This window comes from Agelaius phoeniceus, chromosome 15 (assembly GCF_051311805.1).
Source record: "Agelaius phoeniceus isolate bAgePho1 chromosome 15, bAgePho1.hap1, whole genome shotgun sequence".
Taxonomy (NCBI): domain Eukaryota; kingdom Metazoa; phylum Chordata; class Aves; order Passeriformes; family Icteridae; genus Agelaius; species Agelaius phoeniceus.
In genome coordinates this window covers 17,318,176-17,345,630 of record NC_135279.1, presented here as the reverse complement: position 1 = coordinate 17,345,630, position 27,455 = coordinate 17,318,176, and the positions used below count along the sequence as shown (strand labels likewise).

Sequence of the window (27,455 nt, the reverse complement as noted above, 5' to 3'; positions counted from 1 at the left end):
TTATTTCAACACGTATATTGTACCACTTCAATTTTTTAAAAATACCTTGTGTTATTGTTTCATTGTGCTCTCCAGCCACTTACAGAGAAGAAAGATCAGCGTGTGATGAACTGAGGAGGCAGATTTTTCCTTTCCCCTGGAGCTTTCCCTGAATTCATGTACCCACCCTCACCTTCCTAAAGCTGCTGGAGCACAGCAGTTTCCAGGCTAATGGAGAGACCGGTTCTTTGGCCACAAAATTAAATAGGGAGAAAGATGTTGACTACGAAATAAATCCAAATTACGAATAGTACTTGAGGGGCTGTACGAGTACCTTGGTGACAGCTCACGGATTTCAGGAGGGCAGCGGCACAGGGACCTCTCCTCATCCAGCACAAGGTGGCAATGTTGGATCAGAGGAACAGCACAGCCTTGCACATCGGCTGCAGGGCCTTTTTACCAGAACCTTCTAACGGCCTCACAGCCAGCGAGAGGCCAGAGTTTTGAGTATTTTAGCGATGGTGACACCTGCGTTGTGCTGAGAAGAGCGGCCTCGGGCTGGGCGGGGCTGGCTGCCCATGAGCGTGCCCTAGGACACAGAGAACAGCGTGGGGACCAGAGGATACTGTGGATATCTCGGACACCATGGATACCCCGGACACCTCGGATACCCCGGGCAGAGCCCGCAGCGGCGGTGCCGCTCCCCGGAAGTGGCTGAGGGGAGCCGCGAACCCCCGGCCCCGGGCCCCGCGCTCCTCCCGGGGGGCGTGGCCGCCTCCCCGCCCCGCCCCCCGTGCCTTCCCATGTTGCCCCGCGGGAGCGCGGACAATGAGCGGGGCGCGGGCGGCGGGCTGGCGGCGCGCGGTGCAGCGGCGCTCTCGCGAGAGCACGGTGAGCGGCCCCCACCTCTCGCGAGAGCCCTACCGGCTGCGCCTCCTCCCCGTCCCCATCCCACACCCCACATCCCTTACGGCGGGCGGGGCGGGCGGTCCCGGCCAGCGGCGGGAGCGGCGCGGACTCACCGGCGATACCGGAGTCGAGCGGGGCGGCCGCCGCCGGGCACGTGAGCAGGCGGGCAGCGGGCGGGCGTGCTCTCGCGAGCGCGGCGAGGCGCGCGCGGGGCTCGCGCAACCGCCTCAGTCCCTCTGTCCCTCCCTCAGTCCCGCCGTCCGTTCGTCCGTCCCCTTTCCCCCGCCGCTGGCGCCGCACCGAGCGGGAGGCGCCGCCGCCGCGTTCCGTCCCCGCCGGCCCGCAGGTAGGAGCGGCGCCGCGCCCCCGGCCCGCCGCCATCTCGGGGTCCTGCGGCGGCCGCCCCGCCGTGAGGGGTGGGGGGCGAGGCGGGAGCGCGCGGTGGGGGGGGCACGGGCCGGCGCGCGGCGGTCACGCGCAGGCCCGGCCCGGCCGGTGCCGCGGCCCCCGGGGCGCCCCCGCCCGCCGCCAGCCGGAACTGCGGCCGCGCCGGGCCCGAACAAAGCCCCGACCCCCCCGCCGCGGCCCCCCGGGCCCGGGAACTGCGGCTCCCGCTCGGCCCTCGGCGCTGCAGCCGTGACCCGGCTCCGCCGCGCTTCCCGCTGCCTGGAGCTCTCCCTTGCTCCCTGCCGGCTCCAGCCGCGGCCTCGCTGGCGGCCCCGTTCCTCCCTCCTTCCTTAACCTCTAAAGGCCGTTAGAGCCTAACACTGCTGGTTTTGATGCCCATCTGGCCTTAAGAATTAATGAGTTGAGCAACAAGAATCCTGACAGTGCAGGCAGCCGTTTGACCCCTCTTTCTACTCAGTTTCACTTTCATATAATTCAGGCTGTGCTTACAAATCAAGCTGCGGGGGTGGTTTTTTTCTTCCTGTGGTGGATTGATAACGTTCCATTTCTTTAATGTACACACTCTGCTTCCAGAGTCAGAGTAATGAGATACAAAGTTCACCTATTCTGAAAACATCCAGAAGTTGAAAAGAACTTTCTGGGAGCCTGAAAAACTGCTTTGTTAAATGATAAATGAGGCATTTATGCTGTTGAAAGAAAGCTGAACCATCCCTCAGATTCCAAATGTGTGGCTGTTTTTCTTTCCACGATGCAGACCTTTGGGAAAAAAGTATCCAATAGTGGTTAAAACTGCTGAAGGATCTTTATTCTTTTTACTCAGCCTTAAATTCTTCAGGTTTTTTGAACTGTAGGTGGTCCTGATTTCCTGGAGTCAGATAAGTAGGGAGCAGCTCTGGTCGAAAATGTAAGTTTCTTAAAGCAGTCTGTGTAGTTCTCATGGGGAGAAGAAAAGGGTGCATTTTCAGGAGCTCCTTTACAAAGAATCTATTGATCCAGTGATTTAATCTTCTCATATTTGAAACGTTAATATTTCAATTTTTCAATGTGCTAAAATGTTAAATTGTTTTTGTAACATGTAGTGGAACACACTAAGGTTTTTGTTGTATTCCCAAGAAATTAGTGAACTTCTGTCTTGAATTTTATCAAAAAAACTTCCCAAAAGGATTCATTACTGAATTCTGAGTGAGGATACTGGCACTCAGACCTTGGATGTGTTTGTGAAGTGATAAGCCAGTGTTTGTACTTCTGCATTGTGTGCTTGGTGTTACATACATCCTGAAACTAAATGATGGGAAAGAACCCCAGACCAATTCCTATATATGTCCTTAAAATGTGGATATCTGTGTTCCTAAGGATAAAAACTGAAAATCAGTTCAAGAGGGGGCAAGATGAGTCAGTGTTTGGGGCTCCAGACTGAAGTTTGGTATAGCTGTTATATTATAACCACTTGGTTTACTCAGGAATAAACTGCACTTAAATAAAAACACTCATTAATTGGGTGAGAAATTAGGAAAAGCTGTGTGCTGCCCTTTGCTGTGACTTGCACATGTCTCTGCTGAGAGATTTGGTGAATACAAAGGTATTTTATAATGTAATACTCAACAGCCTTCTGGGTGGCTCAACAAATCTGGGGGAGAAGCTGTTGCAAGCAGAGCTACAATGAAATTATTTCCATTCAGTTTGTTCATTTATGAGGTTTTTTCCCAATGCTGCTTCCTTTCTTCATCAGCTCTCTGAGTCAACAAGTCTTGAAAACAAAAGCAAATACTTCATAATATTTCTGAACTCATTTAGTTTGTGAGTGTTTAAGTACCATATTGTGCAGTCATAATTTCAACAAAAGGGTTTTTATTTTGAGCACTGAACCAGTGAAACAGTTCTTTGATTTTTCTCTGCAGCTAGAATACTTCTTGCAACTTCAAGCAGGATTTCAGCTGGGAAAGACCAGGATTTTATCCCAGCCCTGGAACTGCCTCAAGGCAGATGGAAATTCAGGTTACCAGATCAGAACACACAACTGTTCTGTGTGAGGTTTTTCTTTTTTTTCCTTTTTAATGGTAAAAATTGGTCTGTGATTTGTTCTGGAGTTGGTGTCAGAATTTTGGTGTCTGAGGGGCTGTTGGTCCCCCCACCTGCTGGGAATGAAGGAGGATTGTGACATTGTTGTGCATGGGGGCACAATTGTGTTGCTGGAGTTTCCCAGTAAAATCCCACAGCATTCACAGAGACTCTGGTTTTGGCAGAGCCCCTCTGTTAGGGGCTCCATGGAGCTTTCTGGAGCTGCAAGAGCCTGTGTGCATCTTCTTACTGGAGAGTGGGGGTTCTGAAGGGTGTCCATGGGATTTAAAGCAGTAGAAAGGAATGGCTGGAAGCCATAGAGGTGTTTGTGGTGTGGTCACCACAGTGACAACAGTTACCTGTTTTCTCTGGGTGTTACTTTCCCTTTCAAAAATACATGGATTTTGCCTTCTTTCTCTTTTGTTCTTGAGTCTTCTTTTTTCTACTTCTGTTTCTGTAAAGGAATAAATGCACTTTTAAAATACACCTCTTACAAAAGAGGCCTGGTTGAATTTATTAAATCATATAATGAGCAGAAATAGGAAAGCAACCTCTTTTATGTTCCTTTTTGCATTCAGATGTTGAAAACTGTAAGTTCTTTTAAGAGTCTTGATTGCTAAACCAGTCATTATAATTCCCCATTTGTAAATATGCCTGTTCAGATGTCACACTTCCCTGTTCTGAAGCAATCCTCTGTTACAGTCACTTCAACTCTAAGATTATTTTGTGTTCCTCTGATCAAGGAACTCCCTGGGATGAAGATAAACATAATCCTAAGAACTGAAACTCCTCCAGTTGTTGTGCCTGAAGCAGAGTGGTTAATCTGTGCCCAGAAAAAGCGTGAGTCCCGTGTGCCAGGTGCTCCTGAAGTTTCATGAAGGGCATGACCTTTGAGGTGGCTTGAACAAGATGAGTGCTTCTCTTGCATGTGGAACAGCTCTATTAAATAACCACTTTGAGTATTGGGAGCTGAAATGAGCAAGAATCTGCATTTCTCTAAGGCAGCTGGGCAATTCCTCCTTTGCCTTTGGACAATACAGTGGCCTTTTCTGTATTGTCCAAAAGTTAATCCCTTGGATTTGAGATCTATTGTACTTGGTCATTCAGCAACTAGACAACATCTGCTTCTAATTTCCTTGCAAATTCTTGGTTTTGCTGCCATTAATTCTCAGAGCAGCATGGGAGGCTGTGTGTCCAAATTCCAGATCTCTTCCTTCAATAGCCCTTTTTGCCATGATGTGCTGGAGCCAGTTTTGCCAAGGAGCAGAAGAATTGTCCCATGGCAGAAGGGATTGCCCCACAGAATACAATGTATAAGAGAGGAGGGGGAAAACCTATAGATGTTTATCCAAAGAGCAGACTTCCAAAAACTTCTATGGTACTTTTTTCCCAAGGGTGTACGGTCTGCAAAAGCATTGTGTTGTTACAAAATGAGGGTGTGCTTTTCAGCTTGTAGATAATTTCAGGTTTTTATATCATAACTGGATTTATTTGTTCTAATGCAATGTGTTTTGAAGTGAAAGTGAAACTGACTAGAAAGTGACAACAGTTACTTTTCATTTTTAAGTCTTTTATTCTGTAAATAGTGGGAGAGGAATGGGTAAAAGATGAGTTCTTTTAAGAACAAGATTAACATTAAAATTACAGTAACTCTGCATAAGTTAAAACCCCTTGAGAGTGGCAAAAGGAATAGGGAGCTGGGGACTTATTTTCAGCCTATTTGTGTTCCATAAAAGGTGACAAGCTGAGGTTTTTGTGTTCAGCATGATCAATATATTCCAAAAATTCACTGAGTTTAACTGTTTGCAGGTCAAACTTAATATTGGAGCAAGAGTTCATAAGCTTTATTGAAAAGATATGCTCAGATTTACACTAAGAGAAAAACCTTCTAGAGTGCTTGAAAATCCAGCCTCATTTTGGGCTCTGTTTGATAACAGTGTACTCTGTAGGATTCAAATTCCTTATTTTTGTTGTCTGCCTTTATAGAACACTCTTTTGCAACTTGTAGATACAAATTGTTTTCATTGTCTGCATTTGTCTGCAAATCTAATAACATTTTGACTTTCAACTTATTTCAAGATTGCTTGATATTATATATTTTCAAATCTTAATATGGCCAAATTTCTCCCCAGAGATCTTAAAAAAGGTGTACCTGAAAGCCTGTCTGATCCCAGTTAGCTGAAATGACATGGAGAACAAGTAGCATAACACTTTGAACTACCTCATGTCTGGCTCTCGAGGCAGCTCTGTTCAGTCCTGCCCATCTTGTTGCTGTGACTCAGTTGATGGCACCCTCTCTCAAAAGCTGGCCCTGCTCCATGGGAACCTGTCCCTATCAGATACTGGCATGGAATCATCAGCACAGGAAGTGCTGCCTTAGGATCGCATTACACCTGACCCTGTGGAAGTTAAACATCCTTGGTGTGAGGGTAGAGCTCTTCCCCACCTCTTTCTGTTGTCTTAAAGGATGGGGCTGGTTAGGAGTGGAGTGCAGCAGCCATTGCAAGATGAGTGGTGTGATAAATAGTGGTTTTTTGAGGATGTTCAAACTGGTTAATTTAAGTACTCAAGTACCTAATTGGATGTAGGGTATTTCCTGACTAGCACCAATTGCCAGCTTGTGCTGTGTCTTCATCATACACTTGTCTTACTGTCCCACTTCATGCTTTTCCATAAGATTGTCCCTCTCTCTGTCTTTGTCTTGGTTATTCTCCCATCTTCCTATTTTTATTTTCCCTTTGCCCCTTCCCTGGGTGTTTGCAGCTGCAGGAGCTGGGTGTGGTTCTGTGGAGCTCTGGAGTGGGGTCTCAGCGTGGCACCATCAGGTCCTGCAGCCCTGGTCCTGCCAGGCCAGGGTGCCGTGGGGTTTGTTCCCTGCTAATCTCTGCAGCAGCACACAATGAACTGCCAGTTGACAGCTGTGACAAGAGGATTAGGGAGCATTTGTTCAAATAAAGGGTGTTTTTCAAAAGTGGAGAACTTTCCTCATTTAGTGGAAACTTGAATAATGTTGGTCCTTGCACTAACAGCAGGACACAGTGAGTCTATCCTGACCACAGGGGTATCTGTGGAATTGCTGCTGGGTCAGGCTCAGAGAGCCCTCTGGAATACCTGATTTTATGAAGAACCCAGTAAGTTCAGCTTCAAACCCTTCTGAAAGAGGGTGAATGAACTAGGAAGAAATTCAGGCATAAAAATTGAATGAGTAAGGATTAGCTTGTAAAATTGTTATAAAAGTACTTCAAAGAATACTGAATGAATATAGGATAAAAGCATGGTACCCAGGTGGATATTAGAGTTCCTGTCTGTTTGAACTCAGAGTCTTGATTTTTACAATGTAGCTCTTCAGTGCTTTCTGTCAGGTGTCCTCCAGTGTGGCCCCCTTCTCTGGGACATCTCCCTTAGAATTCACCTGGTATGCTCCCCTGTGTTCTTGTGTTACTGTTTTCCTCTGAAGCTTTCTGCAGTGTTTTCCTGTCTTCTGCCTCAGAACTTTCAAACTTATTTTCATACCCATGTTTCTCAATCTCTTATTCTTAACAAATGTCACACAGTTAAGCTTCCTTTTAATGACTCCAGCATATTTGAATCTTAAAAATGTAGCTGAAATTATTTAAATGCATTGATAACAGAGTATGTAGCAAATTGTATAAAGGAGCTAGTTTGCAAAGGTGGAGTTGTATGAGTTATGTGTGTTTTGTGTATTTTTCAGGGAATCTTTTTTTTTTTTTTAACATAAATGCATAGTTTTGTAACATGCTGCTACTGAGAAAAAAACCCCAAGTGCTTTCAGCTTTGTGCACTGTTGGTACAGGCTGTGTATTGAGCAGGCAATGGGGCTAGAGACCTCTAACCTTGACCTTTTTCCTTCTCTTTCCAGTACAAGAGCCATTGCCTTCTGCAGAGCTGGTCTCTTCAAGGAAAAGTCCTTGCTTTCATTTTGTCCTTTCCATTCCTCCCCAAATATACCTGTTCTCTTGGGAGCTGACTTCCTTTGCAGCTGTGCAGCCTGTGCCTGTTTCTTTTCCCAGTGGTTGTGTGTTTGATGTGCTCCTCGGTGGCACTGCTGGAGAAGCAGAACTGCTCTGCCCACACGGGCAAGGGCTTTGCAACGTTGGGGACCCAAGAGCAGATTATTCCTGCTGGAATATTTTCACATGTGTTGAATTGCTTTAAACTTTGTGTATCTGTTCCAAGGCTGGAGGAGGATGGGGTGAAGTACTACAGTTATTTCTGCTCTGCCCTAAAAGAACATTTTATGAAATATATTCATTGCAGCATGCTGTGGCTATTGATAGAGTGTTTAGTTAGAACTTTGTGTAAATGCAGTTGAACCTAATATTGGAGTGCTAGGTTAGTATTTTATTTATACCAAAGAGTCACCTCTCTCTTGTGAGCAGTGTTTTAGGATCTTTAACTCCCACAGGTGGTCACGGTGTCAGTGCCAGCCCCAGGCCGGCAGTGCTGCTGGGATGTGGTGCCATCTCCTGACTCACTGGGGTCTCTTCCTGCAGGAGCAGGGTTTTCCTTGGGTCTCCCATCCCAGCACTAAGCCTGACCTTGTTTAGTTTGAGGTCTGAGAGTACAGGCTGGTGTGTCACAGCTGCCATGTAACAGAGCAAAGAATCCCTTCAGAAATGCTGTTAGCAGTGTAACTGCAATTGGAACAAGAGGTCTTGTTTACTTCCTGCAAAATGTAAAACTTGTTTTTCTTGTTCACATCTGTCTTCACATCAGTAATTGGAATTTTACTGCGTAAAGACTGAATATTATGTTTGGTCTTATTTACAGATCTTATAGCAGAAACTTTTTGCCCAAACTTCAGTTACTTTTAACTTCCTTTCGTCCTTTTCTGTGGTGCTAGAGGTTTCATTTTCAAATATGTGTTATATGCCAAAGTCATCTTGGATTCTGTGGGCCTAAGTTTTTTGTGTTCTTCTCACAGACACAGTACAGTAATGTAGGGTATGAATAAAGCCATTAACCAGAGATCAAGGCTTACATGTCAGTAAACTTTATAGATGCTCTCAGACATCGCAAACTTCTGAAATTCACTTTTCTTCAGTGTGAAAGTAGCTTTTTGTGGAAGAAGAGTAGTATGTATAGGAAACACTACTGTATTTTTATCTGCAATAATATATGTAGGTTCTGGGTACCTCTTGAATCTGTTATGTGATAAAAGCCTTGTAAGATTGAGATCTTTAATGTTTTTTTAGCTCAACATGATGCATAAGTTTAAAACTGCATCTGTTTAAAGGGATTTATGACTAAAACTGCTTGTTTTTCTACAGAATTGTCTGGTGTTTCTCAGCTTGAAGAAGATCTGCAGTCATTATTGATCCTCTTTCTTGGCGTTACCGTTTTTGAAGTGAAGTTTGCCTAGCTTTCTAGTGTGAGCTCTCTTTGCAGCCATCTTAAAAAAAAAAACTAAACAAAAAGAATTTTTTGATCCATAAAGTAGACAAGCTCTAGTTCTACAATGTCCAAGTCATTCCAGCAGTCATCTCTGAGTAGGGATTCACAAGGTCATGGGCGTGACCTCTCTGCAGGAATAGGCCTTCTTGCTGCTGCTACCCAGTCTTTAAATATGCCAGCATCTCTTGGAAGGATGAACCAGGGTACTGCACGCCTTGCTAGCTTAATGAATCTTGGAATGAGTTCTTCATTGAACCAACAAGGATCTCATAGTGCACTGTCTTCTGGTAGTACCTCTTCCCATAATTTGCAGTCTATATTTAACATTGGAAGTAGAGGTCCGCTCCCTTTGTCTTCTCAGCACCGTGGAGATGCAGACCAGGCCACAAACATTTTGGCCAGCTTTGGTCTGTCTGCTAGAGACTTAGATGAACTGAGTCGCTATCCCGAGGACAAGATCACTCCTGAAAACTTGCCTCAGATCCTTCTACAACTTAAAAGGAGGAGAGCTGAAGAAGGTTATGGTAGAGATGGCAGATCATCCACACGGGAACCACCATACAGAGTACCTAGGGATGATTGGGAAGAAAAAAGGCATTTTAGAAGAGATAGCTTTGATGATCGTGGTCCTAGTCTCAACCCAGTGGTTGACTATGACCATGGAAGTCGTTCTCAAGAATCTGGTTATTATGACAGAATGGATTATGAAGATGACAGATTGAGAGATGGAGAAAGGTGTAGGGATGAATCTTTTTATGGTGAGACTTCGCATAACTATCATAAATTTGACAGTGAGTATGACAGAATGGGTCGTGGTCCTGGTCCCGAGAGATCTCTCTTTGAGAAAAAGAGAGGTGCTCCTCCAAATAGCAATATTGAAGACTTCCATGGATTCTTACCGAAGGGTTATCCCCATCTGTGCTCTATATGTGATATGCCAGTTCATTCTAATAAGGTGAGTTATGCACCAGATACTTCTATTTTCCTTTACGTTGTAGTATCTGTTCTGTTTTTACCTATTTCTTTAATTATTTCTATGGCCTGGTTGCTTTTGAAATGATCTGAAAGTTGGTTTGAGAGTGAAAAAGGCACTTGGTTTATTTGCAAGGTAATTGTTGACAAACATTGTAAACCAGGGCTTTACATTAATGTATTTTATTTGCCCAGATTGCTTAACTTCAAGTCAAACAGCTATCATCTACTGGGATATCTTGTTTATATTTTACATCTACATGTTCTCTTAACCACAAACATCTGGCATTCAAGCAGTTTTGGGGTGGGTTTTGGTATTTTTTTGTTGGTTTGGGGTTTTTTTGCAGTGTATCTACTGTGCCATTCCGGAAGCTAGTTTCAGCTCTCCTCCACATCTGTCTTGATTGCTGATTTATATGTAGTTAAGATGCATTCTTGCACAGTTCTGCTTTTTCCCTGTCCAGAGGGAAAGAGTTAATGTAGAGCCCTGGAACTTATTTGCAAAAGTAAAAACCACGTTTTAGATTAGCTCATTCTTGCCTTTTTAATTTCACTTTAACACTCTATCTCATACTATGGCTGAAATTTGTCGTCATTTTTCTCCTTTTTTCACAACTTTCTTAGAACACTTCAGACTCACTTTTTATTGTCACATGTTGCATCTATCCCTGTAGACTCTCCGAGCAATCAGTCTGCTGTTGCAGTATCCTGCTCTGTGTTCCTAGTAGTGTTCTTTACTTGGCTCACGAGTAGAGTGGATCTTCGGGTGTGTTCGGTGATGCTGAAACTTCCCTCTTAGTTATCCACACCTAGTGCAGCTCTGCAAAGGGAGCAGGTTACTCAACACGATTCAGATGGTGTTTTCAGAGCCTTCTCACTTTCACCTTTTCCAATGTACTCATCTTGCTGATTTCCAGTATACTAGGCAATTTAATTGGCTAATTGGCTAATACAGTGCCTCTCTTGTCACAATTAGTGGCTAATTAGCTTGAAGGCCTTCAATTGAAAACATAATACATGCTGTTACTGTAAAATTGATACAATGTGGAATTGCTGTTACTAACCATTTCTTTACAGTTACCTCTCAAAAAGTGCTGTTCTGTACATCTGATCTTTTTGAAACACAAGAATTATTCTTTCCCTGCAAGGAAAGGATCAAACCAGTTCTAGAGCACACGCTGTATGGCTCCACCTGATCTGACAGTTTATGAACTTGTGTGGCTTTAATTACTTTTGATATAAAATACAGTAATCCAGGTTTCTTGTCTCCTGTATTTGACGTTTATTTTCATTAAAGTTTTAAGTGTTAACAGTTTAGCTGCCATGCTCAGTTCTGTAAAAGGACTTCATTTGGTTAGATTGAAAACATTAACTTCTGAGGCCCTTGAAGATGGCAACCAGTAATCCTGTAAGTAGGGGTCTTTTTAGCTCTTTATTTTAAAGGCTCATGACTCTTAGTGTGCTTTGGAGTGCAGATCTAATGAAAGGATATCCTCATGGAAATACCTTTCCAGGTATGAGAAATACCAAATTCTTTTAACAGCATAACCTAAGTGGCTGACCTCTTCTGTAACATGTAAAACTTTTTTTTCTTTTTAGGAATATACTTTGACTTTAAAACTGCTAGTACATAATAAAATACTTGTGGTTGGATCATCTGGTTCTTATGACCCAAGTCGAGGCTTTATTTCTGATTTCAGAAATCATGTCACCACAAGAATTTTCTCTTTCTCTCCTTCTTTCCTCTGCTTTGCATACCCAAGCATTACACAATTCCTTATTTTGTGTCTCCCACAAAATCAAATCAAGTAAAATATAACTTCAAGTAATCTGATTTGAGCTGAAATGTATGGAAAGCAGAAAGGGAATGCTTTTCATAGCTGGGACTATGTAAATTTATTACTATAGTAACAAAATCTCATTTTCCCCACCTCCAAATAAAAATATCAGTGATTCTTAAAAGTGTTTGATCAAGCTATGTGTGTTTTAAATGCAAGCAAGGTGTTAAACATCCTTAGTGTAACTTAAATTGACAGAGTAGTCTTCTAGTGGGTTTTTTTAATTTTAGTGATGTTCTTAATTGCTTCTTTAATTTGATGTGTGTATATTTTAAGACCGAGTTTATTTTCTGTCTGTGAAGTAAATCGTGCCCCAGTTACTTGAGGCATTTTGTCAATCCTGATCCCTTTATCAGGGAATGAGGTGTTAGATGTGGAGGGATTGTTTTCCTGCCAGAGACAAAGGCTGATGCAACCCAAGCAGATGAATTTGGAGGTGAAACGCTTGAACCTGGTACTTCTCAGAGGGAGAACCTGGCTGTGGCCCTGGGAGAGGGCTGGCTAAAATTAGCTGCTCGAGTGTGGCCTCATTTTCTGAGGAACAGAGTGTCCTCTGGCTTGCATCAACCGAGCCAAAGGGGAATCTGGGTTTTCAGAAACTCAGTTCAGGTTTTCTCTCGCTCAACTTGGAGCCTTTGTGTTAATGAGTTCCTGTAAATACAAATAATCTGGTGCCCCAAAACCCTGGGGAGGGGATGCTTCCAAATGGGTGCAGGCAGCAAAGGGAATCCAGATTAAGAATTGTGTAATAAAAAGTTAATGTAGATGAGCTGCCATTGTTCCCTGGGGGAGAAGAAAAATCTGAAGTTACAATCACATCCCCCTTTTCTGCCAATTTAAAAGCATTTTAATAGAATTAAATCTCCCAAACTTTGCCTGTGGTTTGCAGATAACTTCTACATCAGTTTTGTGTTGAGACAGATTCAAAGCATGTTATGTCTGGTGGAACCAGTCACTGAGGCTTTACTGACTATGCCCCTGAATTTAGAGGGGTTTGAGGTTTAAAGGACTATTTTCAAGAGTGTAATGCTAACACTTGGTAGCAGGTACTGAACTGAAGAAACTTTGTATTGAATGGTTCATAGATTTTATATTTTTTGTGGGTATTTTTCATCCTAATTGCCAGCCTATTTATAGTTGCAGAGCCTACATCTTGTGCAGTTAACAAGAAAAAGTGGTGCTCTCATTTTACATCTTGCTAAAAGGGATGACTTCATCTTGCTCCATGTCAGGAGCATCATGGAGTAATATTGTAGTACTTTATGAGAGACTTTAAATCCAGATTTTTCTCCTTTGTAAGAAGTTCGGGGTAGGCATTTAACATATGGAAACACTACAGTGAGCTTTGGGAATGTCTCATTGTATCCAGGACTGCTGTAGTGTGGCAGAGACCAAAAATCTGGAAAGATAAGGGATTAGGCAAAAATCCTTTGTGGGTGCTGAGCAGAAGCAGACATTTAAGAAGAGCCACATAAAGCAGTTGCCAGTGCACTTTGTGTTCATAGTTGAAAATGTGGCTGATAAGAAAAAACCTTCAGTTGGAGAAAACCTTCAGCCCCAAGGTTCTTGAATAACTCTCCCCCCTGTTTATCTCTGCTGGTCCTTTTCTTCCCTGAGGAGCAGCAGAGTGAAGGTCAGGCTGTGGCTCCCATATGTGCAGCAGGGAAACTCCAGAGCTTCTGTCACTTCACAAATGTGAATAAAGCACAGATTTGTGCTCTTACTTGTAAGAGTATAAAGATACAGAGATCAGGCACTAAAATAAGCAACTCCCTTTGTAGTTAAAATGGTCTGCAGAGAAAAAGTAGAAATGCCTCATTCCTTTCTAGTGCTTAAACCAGAACCAGGAGGAGTTTTACCTGGATGATATGGTTCAATTTCATTACTTCTCCTTTGTACCATCTTGGTTTAGATCTGCTTTTTTCCTTTATTATTCCCCTTGAGTGGTCATATATTTTATATTTCACCTATATATTTGTAGTTTGTCCTAGCTATGCACTTAGGTTTCTTTTAGTCTTTCCTTTCTGAATTCCGTGCAATTTCTTGGCCTCTTTATGGTTCTAAAAATTGGAGTCTTACTTCATATTAATCTGTAGAAATCTGAGGAATGAAGCAGAGTAGAGGAAATTCTGCAATGCCTGAAGACATACAAAGAGCCTTCAGTTCCAAAGGCTGCCATGGCCCTCTGTGCCTGGGCTGGAGTTTTCCAGGGAGCTTTGCAGGCAGGAGCAGCCCTGTTCCCATCAGGCACCTTTTTAGCCAGGTTAGCAGGGAAGAGGTAGGTCCAGTGTCAGTGTCTCCTCAGAGCACCACCACAGATTCCATTCTGTATGCATCTGCAAAACTGCAGCTTAGCAGAGAAGACACTGCTGTAGACCATGACTTTGTGGGAAGGACTGCCCTGTGTGGCTGCTAATTGTGCCTTGTTTACTTTGCTGCAGGAGTGGAACCATCACATCAATGGAGCGACTCACAGCCGCCGCTGTCAGCTGCTGCTCGAAATGTATGAACTGGAAGTACAGTAACTGGGGAGGAGGGCTCAGCCTGGGACAGCACTCAGGCACAGCCTGCCATTCCTGGCTGTCCTGTGCAGGGCCAGGAGCTGGACTGGATGATCCTTGTGGGTCCTTTCAGCTCAAGATGTTCCCTGATTATAAATTACTGCTGCACAAAGCAAGTTTAGAAAACTTGCTTCAACTTGGAGCATCTTCAGGACAAAAAGGGATCCTGGTTCATAGCTTTGAAATCCTACTGATGTATATGTAGCAGTTGAGAATCTGTTGTAATTGTAGTTGTTGATACCACTTGTACATTTTTGTTGTAAAACCAGCAGTTCTGCAAGCAGAGTAGGGAGCTTGTCCTGAAGAGCAGCATTTCTGTCAGGGCTGTCATGGCTCTGGCAGTGGGCCTGGAGTGTTGCCTGTGCTGCAGCTGTCTTACACCTCCAGGTACCGCTGCTTGTGTTACACAGCTAGAGAAGATTGCATGTTTCTTACATTTTCTTTTAATTTTGTTTCTTTTAAGATACCCAGAATGGAATCCTGACAGTGATTCAGGACATGGAATGTAAGTAGTAATTAATTTTGAAGTATTTATAATTATTTGAAGCAGACGGAGTTCCTAACATTTTATGTGAAACAACACATTTCATTTGGTTCAAATGGATTCCTCCCTTTGTTGTCCAGCTGATGGGCAGCAGTAAAAGTAGCCTGAGTTGTGTGCATAGAAGCTGTGCAGAAATTAGGCTGTTTTATCAATGAAAGCGTCACAGTTTCTTGGTTTAAAATGACAGTGTGTTTTCTCCTCTTTCTAGGGGTGATCCCTTTATGTTGCAGCAATCTACAAACCCTGCACCGGGAATTTTGGGACCACCACCACCTCCATTCCACCTTGGAGGACCTCCTGTTGGGCCCAGAGGTAACCTCAGCAGGCACCTACCTTCACCAGGCTTAATTTCTAGCTAGGCTTTTTGTGGGGTTTTTTTAACTCTTGTTTTAATTTGTCACCGGTGTTCTAAAACAGCAAAGGAAAATGTTTTTTCTCAGCACTAGAGCTAAAATGCTTTGGCTGTGGTGGGACTAGAGTGGTACTGAGTTCCCACACTTCACCTTTTTGCCAACTGCCAACTCCCTATGGCTGTTGATTTTTAACTGAGATTAATCTACATGTGTTGAGCACTTGGATTTTTTTTTCCTATGTAGGAGATTTTTCTATCTGTCTTCTGAGTAGCTACATGTTGGTGCAGTTTTCTGGTAAGAATTCAGTGTCCTAAGTGTTTTTTCCCCCTATTTTCAAGTGAACATGAGAAATAAATTGGAATAGAAGTGAGAAGTGGGAAGATGGATGATGCAAGCCTCTTCCTCTCAGGAAAGGAGGCTAAGAATCAGATTCTTCCTACCTTTTAGATAGTTCAAATAACTAAAAGAGCAAAACTAATTAATTTACCTGGATATCCTGACAGAATACAAATATTTTACTTGTTTACTTACAAATACAAATACTTACAACATTTTTTACACAATTTTTTACAAATATTACACTTTTTAGATTATAGATGCATTCATACCTTATTACATGATAACAACATTAATTTTTCAGAATATCTCAGATTTAACTGTAGGCCAAACTATTTGAAAGGGGGTTTTGTTTGTGTTTGGTTTTTTGGATTTTTTTAAGGGATATTGTGATTGAATTGGTGATGTTTTAGAACCTGAATCCTTAATTGTATAAAGAGTGTCTTAAAGAAATTTTACATCCTTTGTGTATAAAGAAGTTTCCTCTGGCAAATCTTACTTAAACAGGAGATATTTTTTTCCAATGGGCTGTACTTACTCTCTGCTGTTCCTGAACAGCAATAAATGCAGCTCTTTCTCTAATGTTAGAGTGAAGAGAAGGAGCAGGACTTGGGACCCCAAGTTACAAGAGCTCTGAAATAAATAAAAAACCTTTTTAGAGTGCAATGAAATAATTAGATTTCAGAACTTAATCTCACTCTGGTATTACAAGTGACATATCTTTTAAGAACTCGTGATGAGACATGTTAATCCCAGTCTTACAGGTTGAACTAAGCTTGTTCATTCTTTTAATTTCTTAAAGGAGCTGGAAATGGAAATATGCAAGGACCCAGACACATGCAGAAGGGCAGAGTGGTTAGTATTGAAATTTTTTCTTTTTTTTAACTCATGTTTTTGTTGTATAATATTTATGTGTTTGCTTAAGGTGTGGATTTTGTTTGTTTAAATTATTGATTATCTTTAGAAGTGAGATTTTTAAATTTGTGTGGAAGTTCTGAAACTTTGGCTTGAGACTGGGAGTTTGTTGTGTTGAGTACTCTACAAAATATTTATTCCAAAACTGTACAGAACTTCTTTGGAGGTTCTCTTCATGATGAAGCTGTGGGAAGTGAACTGAAGGAAAGGCAGCTTTGGCATGGCAGGCATCTTGCTCTGGAAATCCATAGGAATTCTGTGCCTTTTCTGGTTGCATCTTTTGGTCACTAGTTAAGATAGATAAAAATAGTTTTTAAAACTGTAATAGTTACACCAGCAGAGCAAAGCCTTGGCAGAATTTTAGGTTTGCTGGTACTCAGGATTTCTCATGCTGTGTGCCCATGCTTTGTGTTCAACAGGAAACAAGCAGAGTTGTGCACATCATGGATTTCCAGAGGGGAAAGAACCTGAGATATCAGCTGCTGCAGCTCGTTGAACCCTTTGGGATAATCACAAATCACCTGATTCTAAACAAAATCAATGAGGTACGGTTGGGTCCCAGGGCACTGCTGGGGGGCTGGCTGGTGTGTCTGATGGGCTTCCTGTCATTGTCTGAGCTTTGTTTTTGGAAAAGGACTTGCTCAGCCACCCACTGAGATGCCACATCTGTCATCAGGGGCATGTGGGAAAGGAAAGGAAGGAGGAGTGTGTTTCCAGCAATGCTCATTTCTGCATTTTCACTTCTATATTGGAAAATCCTCCTGGTTGGTTGTTCATTGCTTTCTCAACAACACCACATTCTGCTCTTGTTTGAAAACTATCTGAAAACTTATTTGATGTTAGTTTGTATTATGGAGTGTGTCTTATTTTGAGGTGTGAAAAAAAAGAATACCGCAGAAGTGGAAAAAGCAGGAAGCAATTGAATGTTTTGAATCCAAATCTAGGTGGAATGTAAACAAACAAAATAGTTCTGTTTGTGCACCTAAATAAAGTGTCTGCCAAGTTCTGCAGGTCAGTTCATGTTGTAACCAAAAAGCAGTTTTCATTTCTGATGCAGTTACTTTTAAAAGGAAGCATGGAAGAGCTTGAAAATTTGAAACAAAATTAGATTCCTGAAAGAGCAGCACTTAATTCGATTTTTGTATGATTTCAGGCATTTATTGAAATGTCAACCACTGAAGATGCCCAGGCTGCAGTGGAATATTATTCAACAACACCTGCCCTGGTGTTTGGTAAACCAGTCAGAGTCCACTTGTCACAGAAATACAAGAGAATAAAGGTAAAACACTTCTGCTTTTTTGAGCATTGCCTTACTTTAATCTGGGCAGTCACTGTTATGAGGCTGCTGCATTTTAGTTATTCCTAATTTCTGTATTTTTCAGTTCATCAGATTAATCAAGGAACAGTCACTAACGTATATTTTTTATATAGGTCTTAAAAATGTCTTTCCCTTTTAATCTTAGAAACCTGAGGGTAAACCTGACCAAAAGACTGAGCCACCAAAGCCAGAACTTGGCCGTGTGATCCACCTGAGCAACTTGCCCCACTCGGGCTACTCTGACAACGCCGTGCTCAAGCTGGCCGAGCCCTACGGGAAGATCAAGAACTACATCCTCATGAGAATGAAAAGCCAGGTGACTGCAGGGCAACCCTGGGGCAGGCCTTGAAGGGGGGTTAACTGGGAAGAAATTACACCTTCACCTGGGGCATGTGTGGGCTTTGTGCTCTGGCATAGGTTTGGAAATGAGCCAGGGTCTGTCTAGGTCAGGGGTTTGCTTTGGAGCTTCCTGTGAGATGTCCCTGGAATATGAGCTGCTTTAAAAACAGAAAAAATGTATTTCAGCATGGAGGTTTAATTACTGGATTATGCAGATTCCTTCACAGAGCCTTGGGATTGTTTTCTTAGGGCTGAAAAACCATTACCTATGAAACATAAATATATTCCACTGTTACATGTTTCTTTTATTTACCCTTATTTTTCATTCTTTAAAACTAAACAAAAGCAGTCCCACTGTGCTTTTCTAGCTTGGAAGAGAAAGGTTTGAAGACAGACCATTGCATGTGTATAGTGAAATGCTTTGGATGTGCATGGACATGATTTCTATAAATATACAGGAGTTTAAACTATTTAGCTCTAATTTTTTTTAAGCTTTAATGTCCCAGTTCATTGCTCTCTTGAGTAAAAAAGAAAGTTCTACTGCTCTTCCAAAGAGATGGGTGCCTGAATCCCCTAATGCCACACTTGAGAAGTGAAATATTACTAAACTATTGTGTGACCCCTAGGAAGTCCTCCCTGACCTTATTTCACTGGAAAAACAAAATCCCTTTGCTGTCTAAGTTGGCTGCTGAAACAGCTTTCAGTTTTTTGGCAAGGATACTCCAACCCAGATGTGTTTGTTTAAAGCTCATTCAGCAGCCTCATGAGATCTCCTCACAAGGCTGGAGGGAGCAGCAGTTGCTGCCTTTCTGTTTCAGCCTTCTCTCAAAAACCAAAAACAAAATACTGAGGTAATCTCACAGCTTCCCTGAAATTCCCAGGTACATAAGCACTAAATAAGAGTTTTGTTGTCCTGATACTTTTTTATTTAAATCATATTTTACTTTATGGTGACTTTTGGCAGATTATTTGAATGCCTGTTTAATTTCAGAGTTCTGAGTGGAAAAGCTGGGGTTTGTAGAGCGCTTGGGTAAATGTTAAAGTGTTTGGTGAGGATGGATGTAGTTGAACCTCGTGATTTTGTTTCAGTATTTGGAAATGCTGTATTTTAAGTTAAATCACTGCCTGGAAAAGTGTTGTGAGCTTCAGAGTCCTTTTTAATGTGTCTTTTAATCTTTTCAGGCCTTTATTGAGATGGAGACCAGAGAAGATGCTTTGGCCATGGTTGAGCATTGTGCCAACAAAGCGCTTTGGTTCCAAGGCAGATGTGTGAAAGTGGATTTATCTGAAAAATACAAGAAACTGGTGTTAAGAGTAAGGACTTTTTTAATTGTAGTTGAAGATATAAAGGGAAGTAGATGACAGCCATTCCTTATTGAAAACTCAGTGTTGCATGTAAAATTGAACAGTTGGCTGTGATATTTTCTGGCTCCTCAAGTGCATTTACTTGGCATGAGTGTGGTGTTATGAGACAAGTTAAAGGATATTCCTTTCAGATTAAACAAAACCCAGTTACTATAATTCAGATTTTAGAGTAAATTATGTAGATTTTAATTAAAATTACTCCATTTAGAACATTCTCTAATGTGGGATCCTTTTTCTTTCCCCTTCATCTTTGAAAATGAAGAAGGTTTGTGAAAAGTTAAAATGTATTAGAACTGCACCTCTGCCTGTGCAGCTGATATAAAGGAGGGAAAGGTTGACTGAAGGGGTTTTTTACATAACACCAGAGTAATATTCATGCAATTATAGGTGGTTCTTCATCAGACTGTGACAGTAGGTAGAAAACTGAGAGGAGGTCAGCTGGTCAGAGCATGGTGCTGATAATGCCAAGATTGTGGGTTCAACCCTTTTGGGCCATTCACTGGAGAGCTGGACTTGATGATCCTATGGTTTCCTTCCAACTCAGAATATTCTGTGATAATAATAAAGTCCTGTGATAATGAAAGTAGGAGAAATCTCAACTGTCAGGCTGTCTCCTAGAAACATCAGCTTTGTTCTGGAGCTTGAAGAAATCTTACTGATGCACATGGTAGTGCAGCAAAATGAGCACTTAGTGGCAATTTGAATAGATTTCCTTGTTACTGCCTACAAGTGACATTTCCTGTTCAGTAATTCATAAACAAGTGAAGTGATGGGAGTCTGCTAAAGGTTTCCACTAATGATGGAGAAAAGTACAGCTTAGGACTGATCTGTGCCACTGCCTGCACTACATGCTGTCGGTTCATAAACAAACCAGGAATTGTATGTATGTGAATTTTCTGGAGCAGGATGTCCCATTTGTTTTGTATTGAATAATTACTGTGAATAAAGGCAGGGGATTTCTAGGTTGGTCAGATCCTGTCTGACATGAAATAAAGGTTTACTGATCAGTTTGTGGGTGGCATGGACAGAGTTCCTGGCGGTTCATGTAGCTGGAAGCACTTGGCTGGATTGGATTCTAGTCTGAATTAATGCTGCAGCAGTTGTGGAAGTCATAGTCTGCTGTGACTCACAGATTTTTAAAATTTTATTTTAGATTCCCAACAAAGGAGTTGAACTGCTGAAAAAGGATAAAACCAGGTAATTTCTTATTGTTAAAGCATGATGTTGTTCAAAGGAAATATGAAAATACCTTATGCAGAGTATAGAAACAATACCAAAGAGTCAGGCAAGCTTTGAGATCAAATGGCTGGAGCTTGTGTCCAGAGATTAACTGTTTCAAATATGCTACCCACCCTCTTCCTCTAATGATGGAGATTTCACAGCCTCTTCAGGCTCCTCAGGAAATCTTTTGCAGTCCCTAATTAGCCATGCCTTCCTGCAATTTAAACCCACAAGCAGTTGTCCTGTCTTGTAAGGATAATTCCTCCTTGGAGCAGCCTTTTGTATATTTGAAGAATGATGTCCTTCAGGGTTTCCCTCAGCTTTCCATTTTCTGAACTGAAACACAATAGTTTCCAGGCTTGTCTAAAGAAATATGATCTTTTTCTTTAGTAATTTCTGGGCTGTCTCCAGGTTTACAAGCAGCAATGTTCTTTGTTCTTTACAGAAAGAGAACATATTCCCCAGACAGCAAAGATTCTCCCAGTGATAAGAAGTCCAAAACAGAACCTGCTCAGAAACCTGAAAGTGGCAATACAGAAGAAAAAGCGAAAGAGGAGAAACAGGAGGATGCTGCTGAGCCTTCAGGTGCCAAAAGTGGGGAACAGACAGAGCAAGATGAGCCCAGTTTACTCCTGGAGTCTGAAGATGAGCTGCTGGTGGATGAGGAGGAGGCAGCAGCACTGTTAGAAAGTGGCAGCTCAGCAGGAGAGGATGCAGATGTTGCCAATTTAGCTGATGTGGCTACTGAGGAAAAAAAGGACACACCTGATGATGCGACTGTAAAAACTGAGGGGAATGCTGCAGCCACTCCAGCAGCCAAGAAAAAGCTTAAAAAGGTAACTCACACAGTGAGCTGCTGAGTGGGGGAAGCACAGGCTAACTTAGGTAGCACACCATGTACATTCTGGTGCAGACCTTCCTCTGTGGGTCTTTAAAACACCTGTCTGGAGAGGAACAGGTGTTAGGGCTCCTGTGAAGAAAATGGAAGATCTCACTGGGTGTGACTTGCACATGGATTCAGTTATAGGTCCCTGATTCTGTTTTGACAGAAACTTTGATTCTGGGGCTTCTACCCTTGTTGCTTGCTGGGGATTTGCTTGCTTTTCACCCTCTTTTTGATTAATACTTAGCCAGGAACTGTGTTCTCTCAAGCAGTTCCTCAGCAAACTGTCTGTAGTTACCCATGAGCCAGAGATGATGTTCAGAAACCAATGGACTGGGGACTTGAGGCTAATCTGGGCTTGGACAGAATTGCATGTACAGCTACACCTTAAAATGAGGGGCAGGTAGGGCCATCTGCAGTTAGCCAGGGCCCCTTTCCCACTGGAGAAAGACAAGAAATGTTTTCAAGATGTTTCCAGTCACAGGCTACTTGCTGTGAATTCCCTTTTTCTCACATCATCCCACACTTCTGTGGTTTTTATGTCCTACCTGCTTTGTTAATCACACTCAGTTCTGTGGAGTAGTGTGCAAAGTTGTAGTAATTTGTTGACTTGGAATGTTGTTTTGCAAGAAAGGCATGTTCCTAATTAGTGAATGAGATATGCATGGATCTGAGTTTTGGGGGATCCTTGTCAGGAGCCTGGTTAATGGTGCTGAGATGGATACTGGCCATGCAAATGGCATTTCCCAGTTTTCTTAGTGTTCCTTATTGGTATGTGGGCATTGGCTGTGATAAACTGCTTCAGAGCCAGACTTCATTCCTTGAAGACCCACATTCACAAAGGTGATGCTGCCTCAGTCCTGCTCTCAGTTGCTGTTAAGTATGTGGAATAGTGATATCTCCATATCAGCAGGAGCATTTCCAAAAATTCCGAATTCAGAGAGTCCTTCAGAAGAGGGAATGAAACCTGGATTTTCAGAGGCTTTCACAGTTTGGGTGGTTGGTGGCTTTGGGTTGGGTTTTGTTTGGTTTTGTTTGTGTTTTAGTGGTTGTTTTAATGGGGATGCTCCAAGCTTTCTACTGGTTGAAAAGAGCTTTTAATTATTTTTGATGAACTTTCATATCATTAGTGGAGACAGAATAGTTCTGCTAAGGTTTTGCCTTCTGTTCAGGCCATGAATTCAAGGATCTTATGAGATTCTCAAATAGAAACAAAATTTGTGCACTCCAAAATTACTTTCACTTAAGGTACTCATGTTAAAAGAACTTTCATCTTGAGAATTTAAATGGTTTTGGCTCTGTTCTTAAGTTGAAATCATGTTGCTGTGCTGAAGCAGTGGCCACCCCTGATGCAAAAAAAAAAAAAACTATTGTGGAAGGGAACCCTTGATTTGGGAGCAGTGGGGTACAAAAAGAGCTGGTTAAACCTTGAGTGACAGTGTGAGTGAGCGAGGCAGCTCTCGTAGGAGGAGTATTTGTGCTGTAAAGCTCAGGGGGTTTGAGGGGAGCCCTCAGGCTGAGCTGACCCAGCCCCTTGTCCCCGCAGCGCTACGTGGGCGGCTTCCCGCGCAGCATGGAGGGCTTTGTCACCCTGGACGAGGTGGGCGACGAGGAGGACTCCGACCACCAGAAGCTGCGCAAGTCCGGGCTGGCAGCCAAGGCTGCGGGCAAGAGCGAGGACAGCCTGGCAGAGATCAAGGTGGACAAGATTGAGGAGCCAGAGCAGGAGAGTGAAACGTTAGAAAACGGAACGAAAAGCGAAGAGAACGCCAAGGCTGAAAGTGTTGAAGCTTCTGATGCCACGACAGCACAGGATACTGAGAAAAGCACCCAGGAAAACACAGACCCCCAGGGCGAGCAGGAAACAAAGAGTGTTCTGGAGAAACCTCTTGTCCCAGATGAGTTTAGGATTGGGCCATACCAGCCAAACATTCCTGTTGGTAAGGCTGTTTCCATTTCTTTTCCAAAATGTCTCTGTGCATCGCAGTAGCATTTCTCATTTCATCTGACTTTTATTTTTGGCAATACATTGCCCCATAGCCTTTCATTTTAGGGCTTTCCCCTCCTTCCCCTTCTTCACTCCTGCCCTAAACCCAGTATTTTCTTCCTTTTTTCCTTCTTTTCATAGAGTTTTTCATAACCCCTTCCTTAGGCAGAAATTGACAGAGGTATCTTTTAGCAACACAAATTCAATTGCTAGCACAAAGCACAATAGTGGTAATAGTTCAGTCATATCAAATACTCCAAAACTGATCACAAAACGTTGTGAGATCTTGAAGGACCTAATAAAATGGACCCTTAATCCAAAAGGTTGATTTTTAAATAAAAAAAAAAAAAAACTGCACATATTTAGTTACTACTAGGCCCCTCCTTGACTAAACTAAAACAGAGACTTTTAAAGATAAAGCAGCTTTTAATGTAAAGTGAATTATGGTATTAAGATTTAGCTGAAATGACATATGACATTAAAAGAAATGATGTAGAGTAGATCTCTTAGTTTATTTTGTGGTGTTTACTCCTCTAGGTGTGAATTATGTGGTACCCAAAACAGGGTTTTATTGCAAATTGTGTTCCCTGTTCTACACAAATGAAGATGTTGCAAAAAAGACCCATTGCAGCAGCCTTCCTCATTATCAAAAGTTGAAGGTAAGGCAAAAACTTGTTCATTTTAAATGGCTTGATTCTTTCTGGGGAATAGAGCTCAATGAGACCGGACTGAGAATAAAAATACCTTTCAGGCAGTGGAAATTGGCTTACTCACTTTTAACTCTAGATAGACCTCTCCAAAACGTCATCTTGTGAAAACAATATGCAGAATACACAGTTTAAAGAGTGGCTCCAGCATTTTTTTTATCTTGTAAATTTGGATTCAAGAGGGAATTCCAATTGGAATAAGGCCAGGCCTAGAAGTAGTGATGCAGAGTAAATACAGATGGCCCAGATCCCTTCCAGTTGTCCCTTTGAGAGTGCTTTCAACCAATCAACAAAGCTTAAGATGAAGTTTTTATATGTTTAAAAAAGGAAAAACCTTTGCAACTTCTGATTTTGTGAGCACTTTTTCCATTTTCTAACTGGATGAGGTATCACATGATTGCATGGCATGAGTGACAATGCTGCTGCTGTAACCTCATACCGTGAGCTGCAAACATGACCTCCAGGAAAGGGCAATCCCAAAGGAATTCTGATAGTCCTGCAGTGTCACATTAATGCATTTCAGGGCAGTTGATCCCTGAGCTGAAAGCAAACCCCAGGGGCTCCACAGAGAAGGAGAATTTGGCACCTCATAATTCAAACATTTGCCTTCTTGGAGTAACAGGGAACCCTCTAAATAAACAAAGGACCCAGGAAGGCAGATGGCACAAAAATTGTCACCAAACAATACCGTGAAAGAAGGAGTAGATCAGAAAATCAATTCCCATGCAGGATCTTGTAGGAAGAAAATTCACCTCATCCATCACCATAGTGTTTTTTTCTTTTTTTTCCTTGTTTTTTTTTTTCCATTGAGGTACCTGCTTATGGGACATTAAAGCCTTGATGTAAAAAGGGAAGGGGGGAAAATGCTAATTTGTGAGCTTTATTACTTGAATGAAACATGATTTGCTTTGCTTTTTCCATGGCAGAAATGATCAGTGAGCTGCTTGTGGGTGATGGTGTGACTGTAGCGGGGTTTGGAATTGGGGAGGGAAGGGGGAATGCAGCTTTTGTTTCACAGTGACACTTGCTTGGAGATGGAAGTCTCCTTTGCTTGGAGAGCGGGGAGAATGAAATAGGTGAATTGATCTTGCTGCCAAATGTCATCAAAGTGGTTCCAAATTCCTCAGACTTCCAAATTAACCCTTCTTCAGGGAGGGGAGATACTGAGCAATTGTGTCCCTGCCTCTCTAGAGGGCAGATTCCACCCAGGTAAGTGGCTCAGTCATGTCACAAGTCCATGAGAAAAGGGGAAGGAATTCCCTTGGCTTGTCAAGGAGAGCTCCACTCCAGGGTGAGGAGAAGTGCCAGCCTCGTTAGTTATGACCTTTGCAATTGCAATTGATGCTCACAGATTTTAAACTTGGAAATTGGATTTATGTTTCCGTTCTTTATGTTGTGCCTGTGAGAAACTCTTTAAATATATCCCCAATATAACTGGTTTCTTTCAACAGAAAATTCTGGATAAAATGGCAGAAGACTTCAGGCAAAAGAAAGAAGGTTAAAAAGAAGGAAGGATGTAAGGAAAACGTGGCTTTGTTTTTAATGTTAATCTTTTTTAAAAGCAGTACAAGTAGTAGATGGAAATACTGTATTCTTTTTTGTTTTAGTGAGATACAGTAGGCATTATAGGTCTGTTCATGTGTTAAATGTTGTAGCAAAAAGCATATGCAGTTAAGTTAATGACAACAGTTTGTTCTTAATGTGAGAATGGCAACAACTTTTCATTTGACACTTCAAGCTATTACAGAAAAAGAAATCTTGCACCCTTGTGGAAAGCTCATCTATGAGAAGAAAACTGCGTTTAAATGAAACTTATTACTTTCAAGCTTCAGAAATTGTCTTTCAATTCCATTCTGAATAAAAAATGAAAAGTAATACTGTATTTTTATTTTATCTAGAACATTCCGTATTTTGGTCTGAGCCTAGCAGCTGTTTAATTTTGAGTGTAAGGCTGTCATTGCATTTCACTTTGAAAAAGTCGTTAAATGTAAGTTGCATTTTTAAATGTTGAATTGCAGTTTCTTTCAATGTCACTGCTGTTATCTATAGCAAATAGGAAAATTAGTGATTAGTCAGCTTTTACAACTTTGTGATTTTTTTCCTAAGCTCTTGCTAGACTTTCCTATTCAGCTATTCCGTGTATTTTTAGTGAGAAGTAAATGCCCATTCTCTGACCAGTATTATTTCCTCGAGCTCTTCCTGCTTTTACTTGAATCTCGTCGCTGTCGTACATCTCTGGTATATCAAAAGCAGCATTGGAGTCCCAAAAGGGACAGAGGTATCTTTATATTCTTCACATGGAAGTTTTCATACCTGCATTTTAACACCATTTTTTTGTTAAAACCTGGTTTTGTCAAGACTCTTTAGAACTGTGCATTTAATGTACCTGCACATGTGAGATGTGAACAGGAATTTGCATGTGTAACCTGTGTTTATCTGTAGTTTTTGTTATTTACTGCTTATTTGTGACTTCAGGTTACTAAAGTGATTCCCAATAAACAAAGCTAGACCACAGTGATTTGTTAGAGATGTTTGGCATGTTAACCAGTGTGTCTGCTGAACTCTATCCTATGTCATGTCACCACACCAAAACTCAAGCTCTCTTTTTAAAATGTGCATGTTTTTAACACCTTTGCTTCAGCAGCTTCCTGCATAACTCTTCTTTCTCTTCCCTAAACCCTCTTGCATTTCCAAACAAATTAAAATATCACTTGTTAAAACCCTGGTAGGTATATTCTGCTGACACTTTTATTTCTGAAGATTTGGGGTGTTCTCATCAAAGCTGAAGCCACATCCCATTCATGCAGACAAAACAGACTGGGGCCCATTCTTCCAGCCTGAGCCTCCACCAGTGAGGATCTGGGGCTTGGAAGGGGTTTGCCATGCAGGAGGCTGAGTGCTGCTGAAGTTAAAATGTCCTTCGTTAAGCAGGCACACCCAGCAGACACAGGACTTTGTGTGCAAGTCAAGCCTCGAGAACTTGTTTTTCCAGCTGTGACTTTGTGTTGCACCCTCACCTGAGGGGTGCAGTCCCTCACGGAGCTTGAGCCACCTCCAGCAAGGGCAGCAGGTTCTGTGGGGGCCTGGAGAGGGGAGAAGTGCTGAGGAGCAGCTCCAGTGCAGGGTTTGTTGAAATAGCACATCCAAATTAAAGTTTTACCATGCAGTGACTCATCCCTGTACAGAGAGCAGTTACTGCACTGTACATGACACTCATTAGTATGCAAAGTGATGTTTGGGTTTGTAGGAAATGGATTAAATGTCAGGCACCGATAGAATCTTAAAGCTTTCTGATGCCCCTGAAAGAAATCACAGGCACCAGCAGCCCTGCACTTAGAGCAGAACTA

General features: G+C 42.2%; 1 protein-coding gene across 5 annotated transcripts; it reads left to right on the top strand.

Annotated features, from left to right (window-relative positions):
• The first annotated feature begins 609 nt into the window (after positions 1-609).
• On the top strand, positions 610-26,622 carry MATR3 (matrin 3). Of its 5 annotated transcripts, none has more exons than XM_077186491.1 (15): positions 752-870; positions 8,646-9,724; positions 14,021-14,082; positions 14,604-14,645; positions 14,893-14,996; positions 16,176-16,228; positions 16,708-16,833; positions 17,442-17,567; positions 17,752-17,922; positions 19,128-19,259; positions 20,464-20,507; positions 20,977-21,367; positions 22,961-23,354; positions 23,939-24,060; positions 25,560-26,622. In XM_077186491.1, exons 2-15 carry the CDS (start codon positions 8,834-8,836, stop codon positions 25,608-25,610), a joined length of 2,709 nt encoding a protein of 902 aa, XP_077042606.1. In that variant the 5' UTR covers positions 752-870; positions 8,646-8,833; the 3' UTR covers positions 25,611-26,622. The 5 variants fall into 5 exon arrangements, with proteins under 5 accessions (XP_077042608.1, XP_077042606.1, XP_077042605.1 ...); XM_077186490.1 differs by lacking the exon at positions 752-870 and adding an exon at positions 1,095-1,234; XM_077186493.1 differs by lacking the exon at positions 8,646-9,724 and having other exon boundaries at positions 610-870.
• Positions 26,623-27,455: the final 833 nt, after the last annotated feature.

Excerpts from the sequence above, each read along its gene's own strand:
- MATR3 (XM_077186491.1), top strand. The coding sequence starts at position 8,834 with ATGTCCAAGTCATTCCAGCAGTCATCTCTGAGTAGGGATTCACAAGGT. Across the intron at positions 14,083-14,603 it reads TGTCAGCTGCTGCTCGAAAT|ATACCCAGAATGGAATCCTG; the intron begins GTATGAACTGGA and ends GTTTCTTTTAAG. Across the intron at positions 16,834-17,441 it reads TTCTAAACAAAATCAATGAG|GCATTTATTGAAATGTCAAC; the intron begins GTACGGTTGGGT and ends GTATGATTTCAG.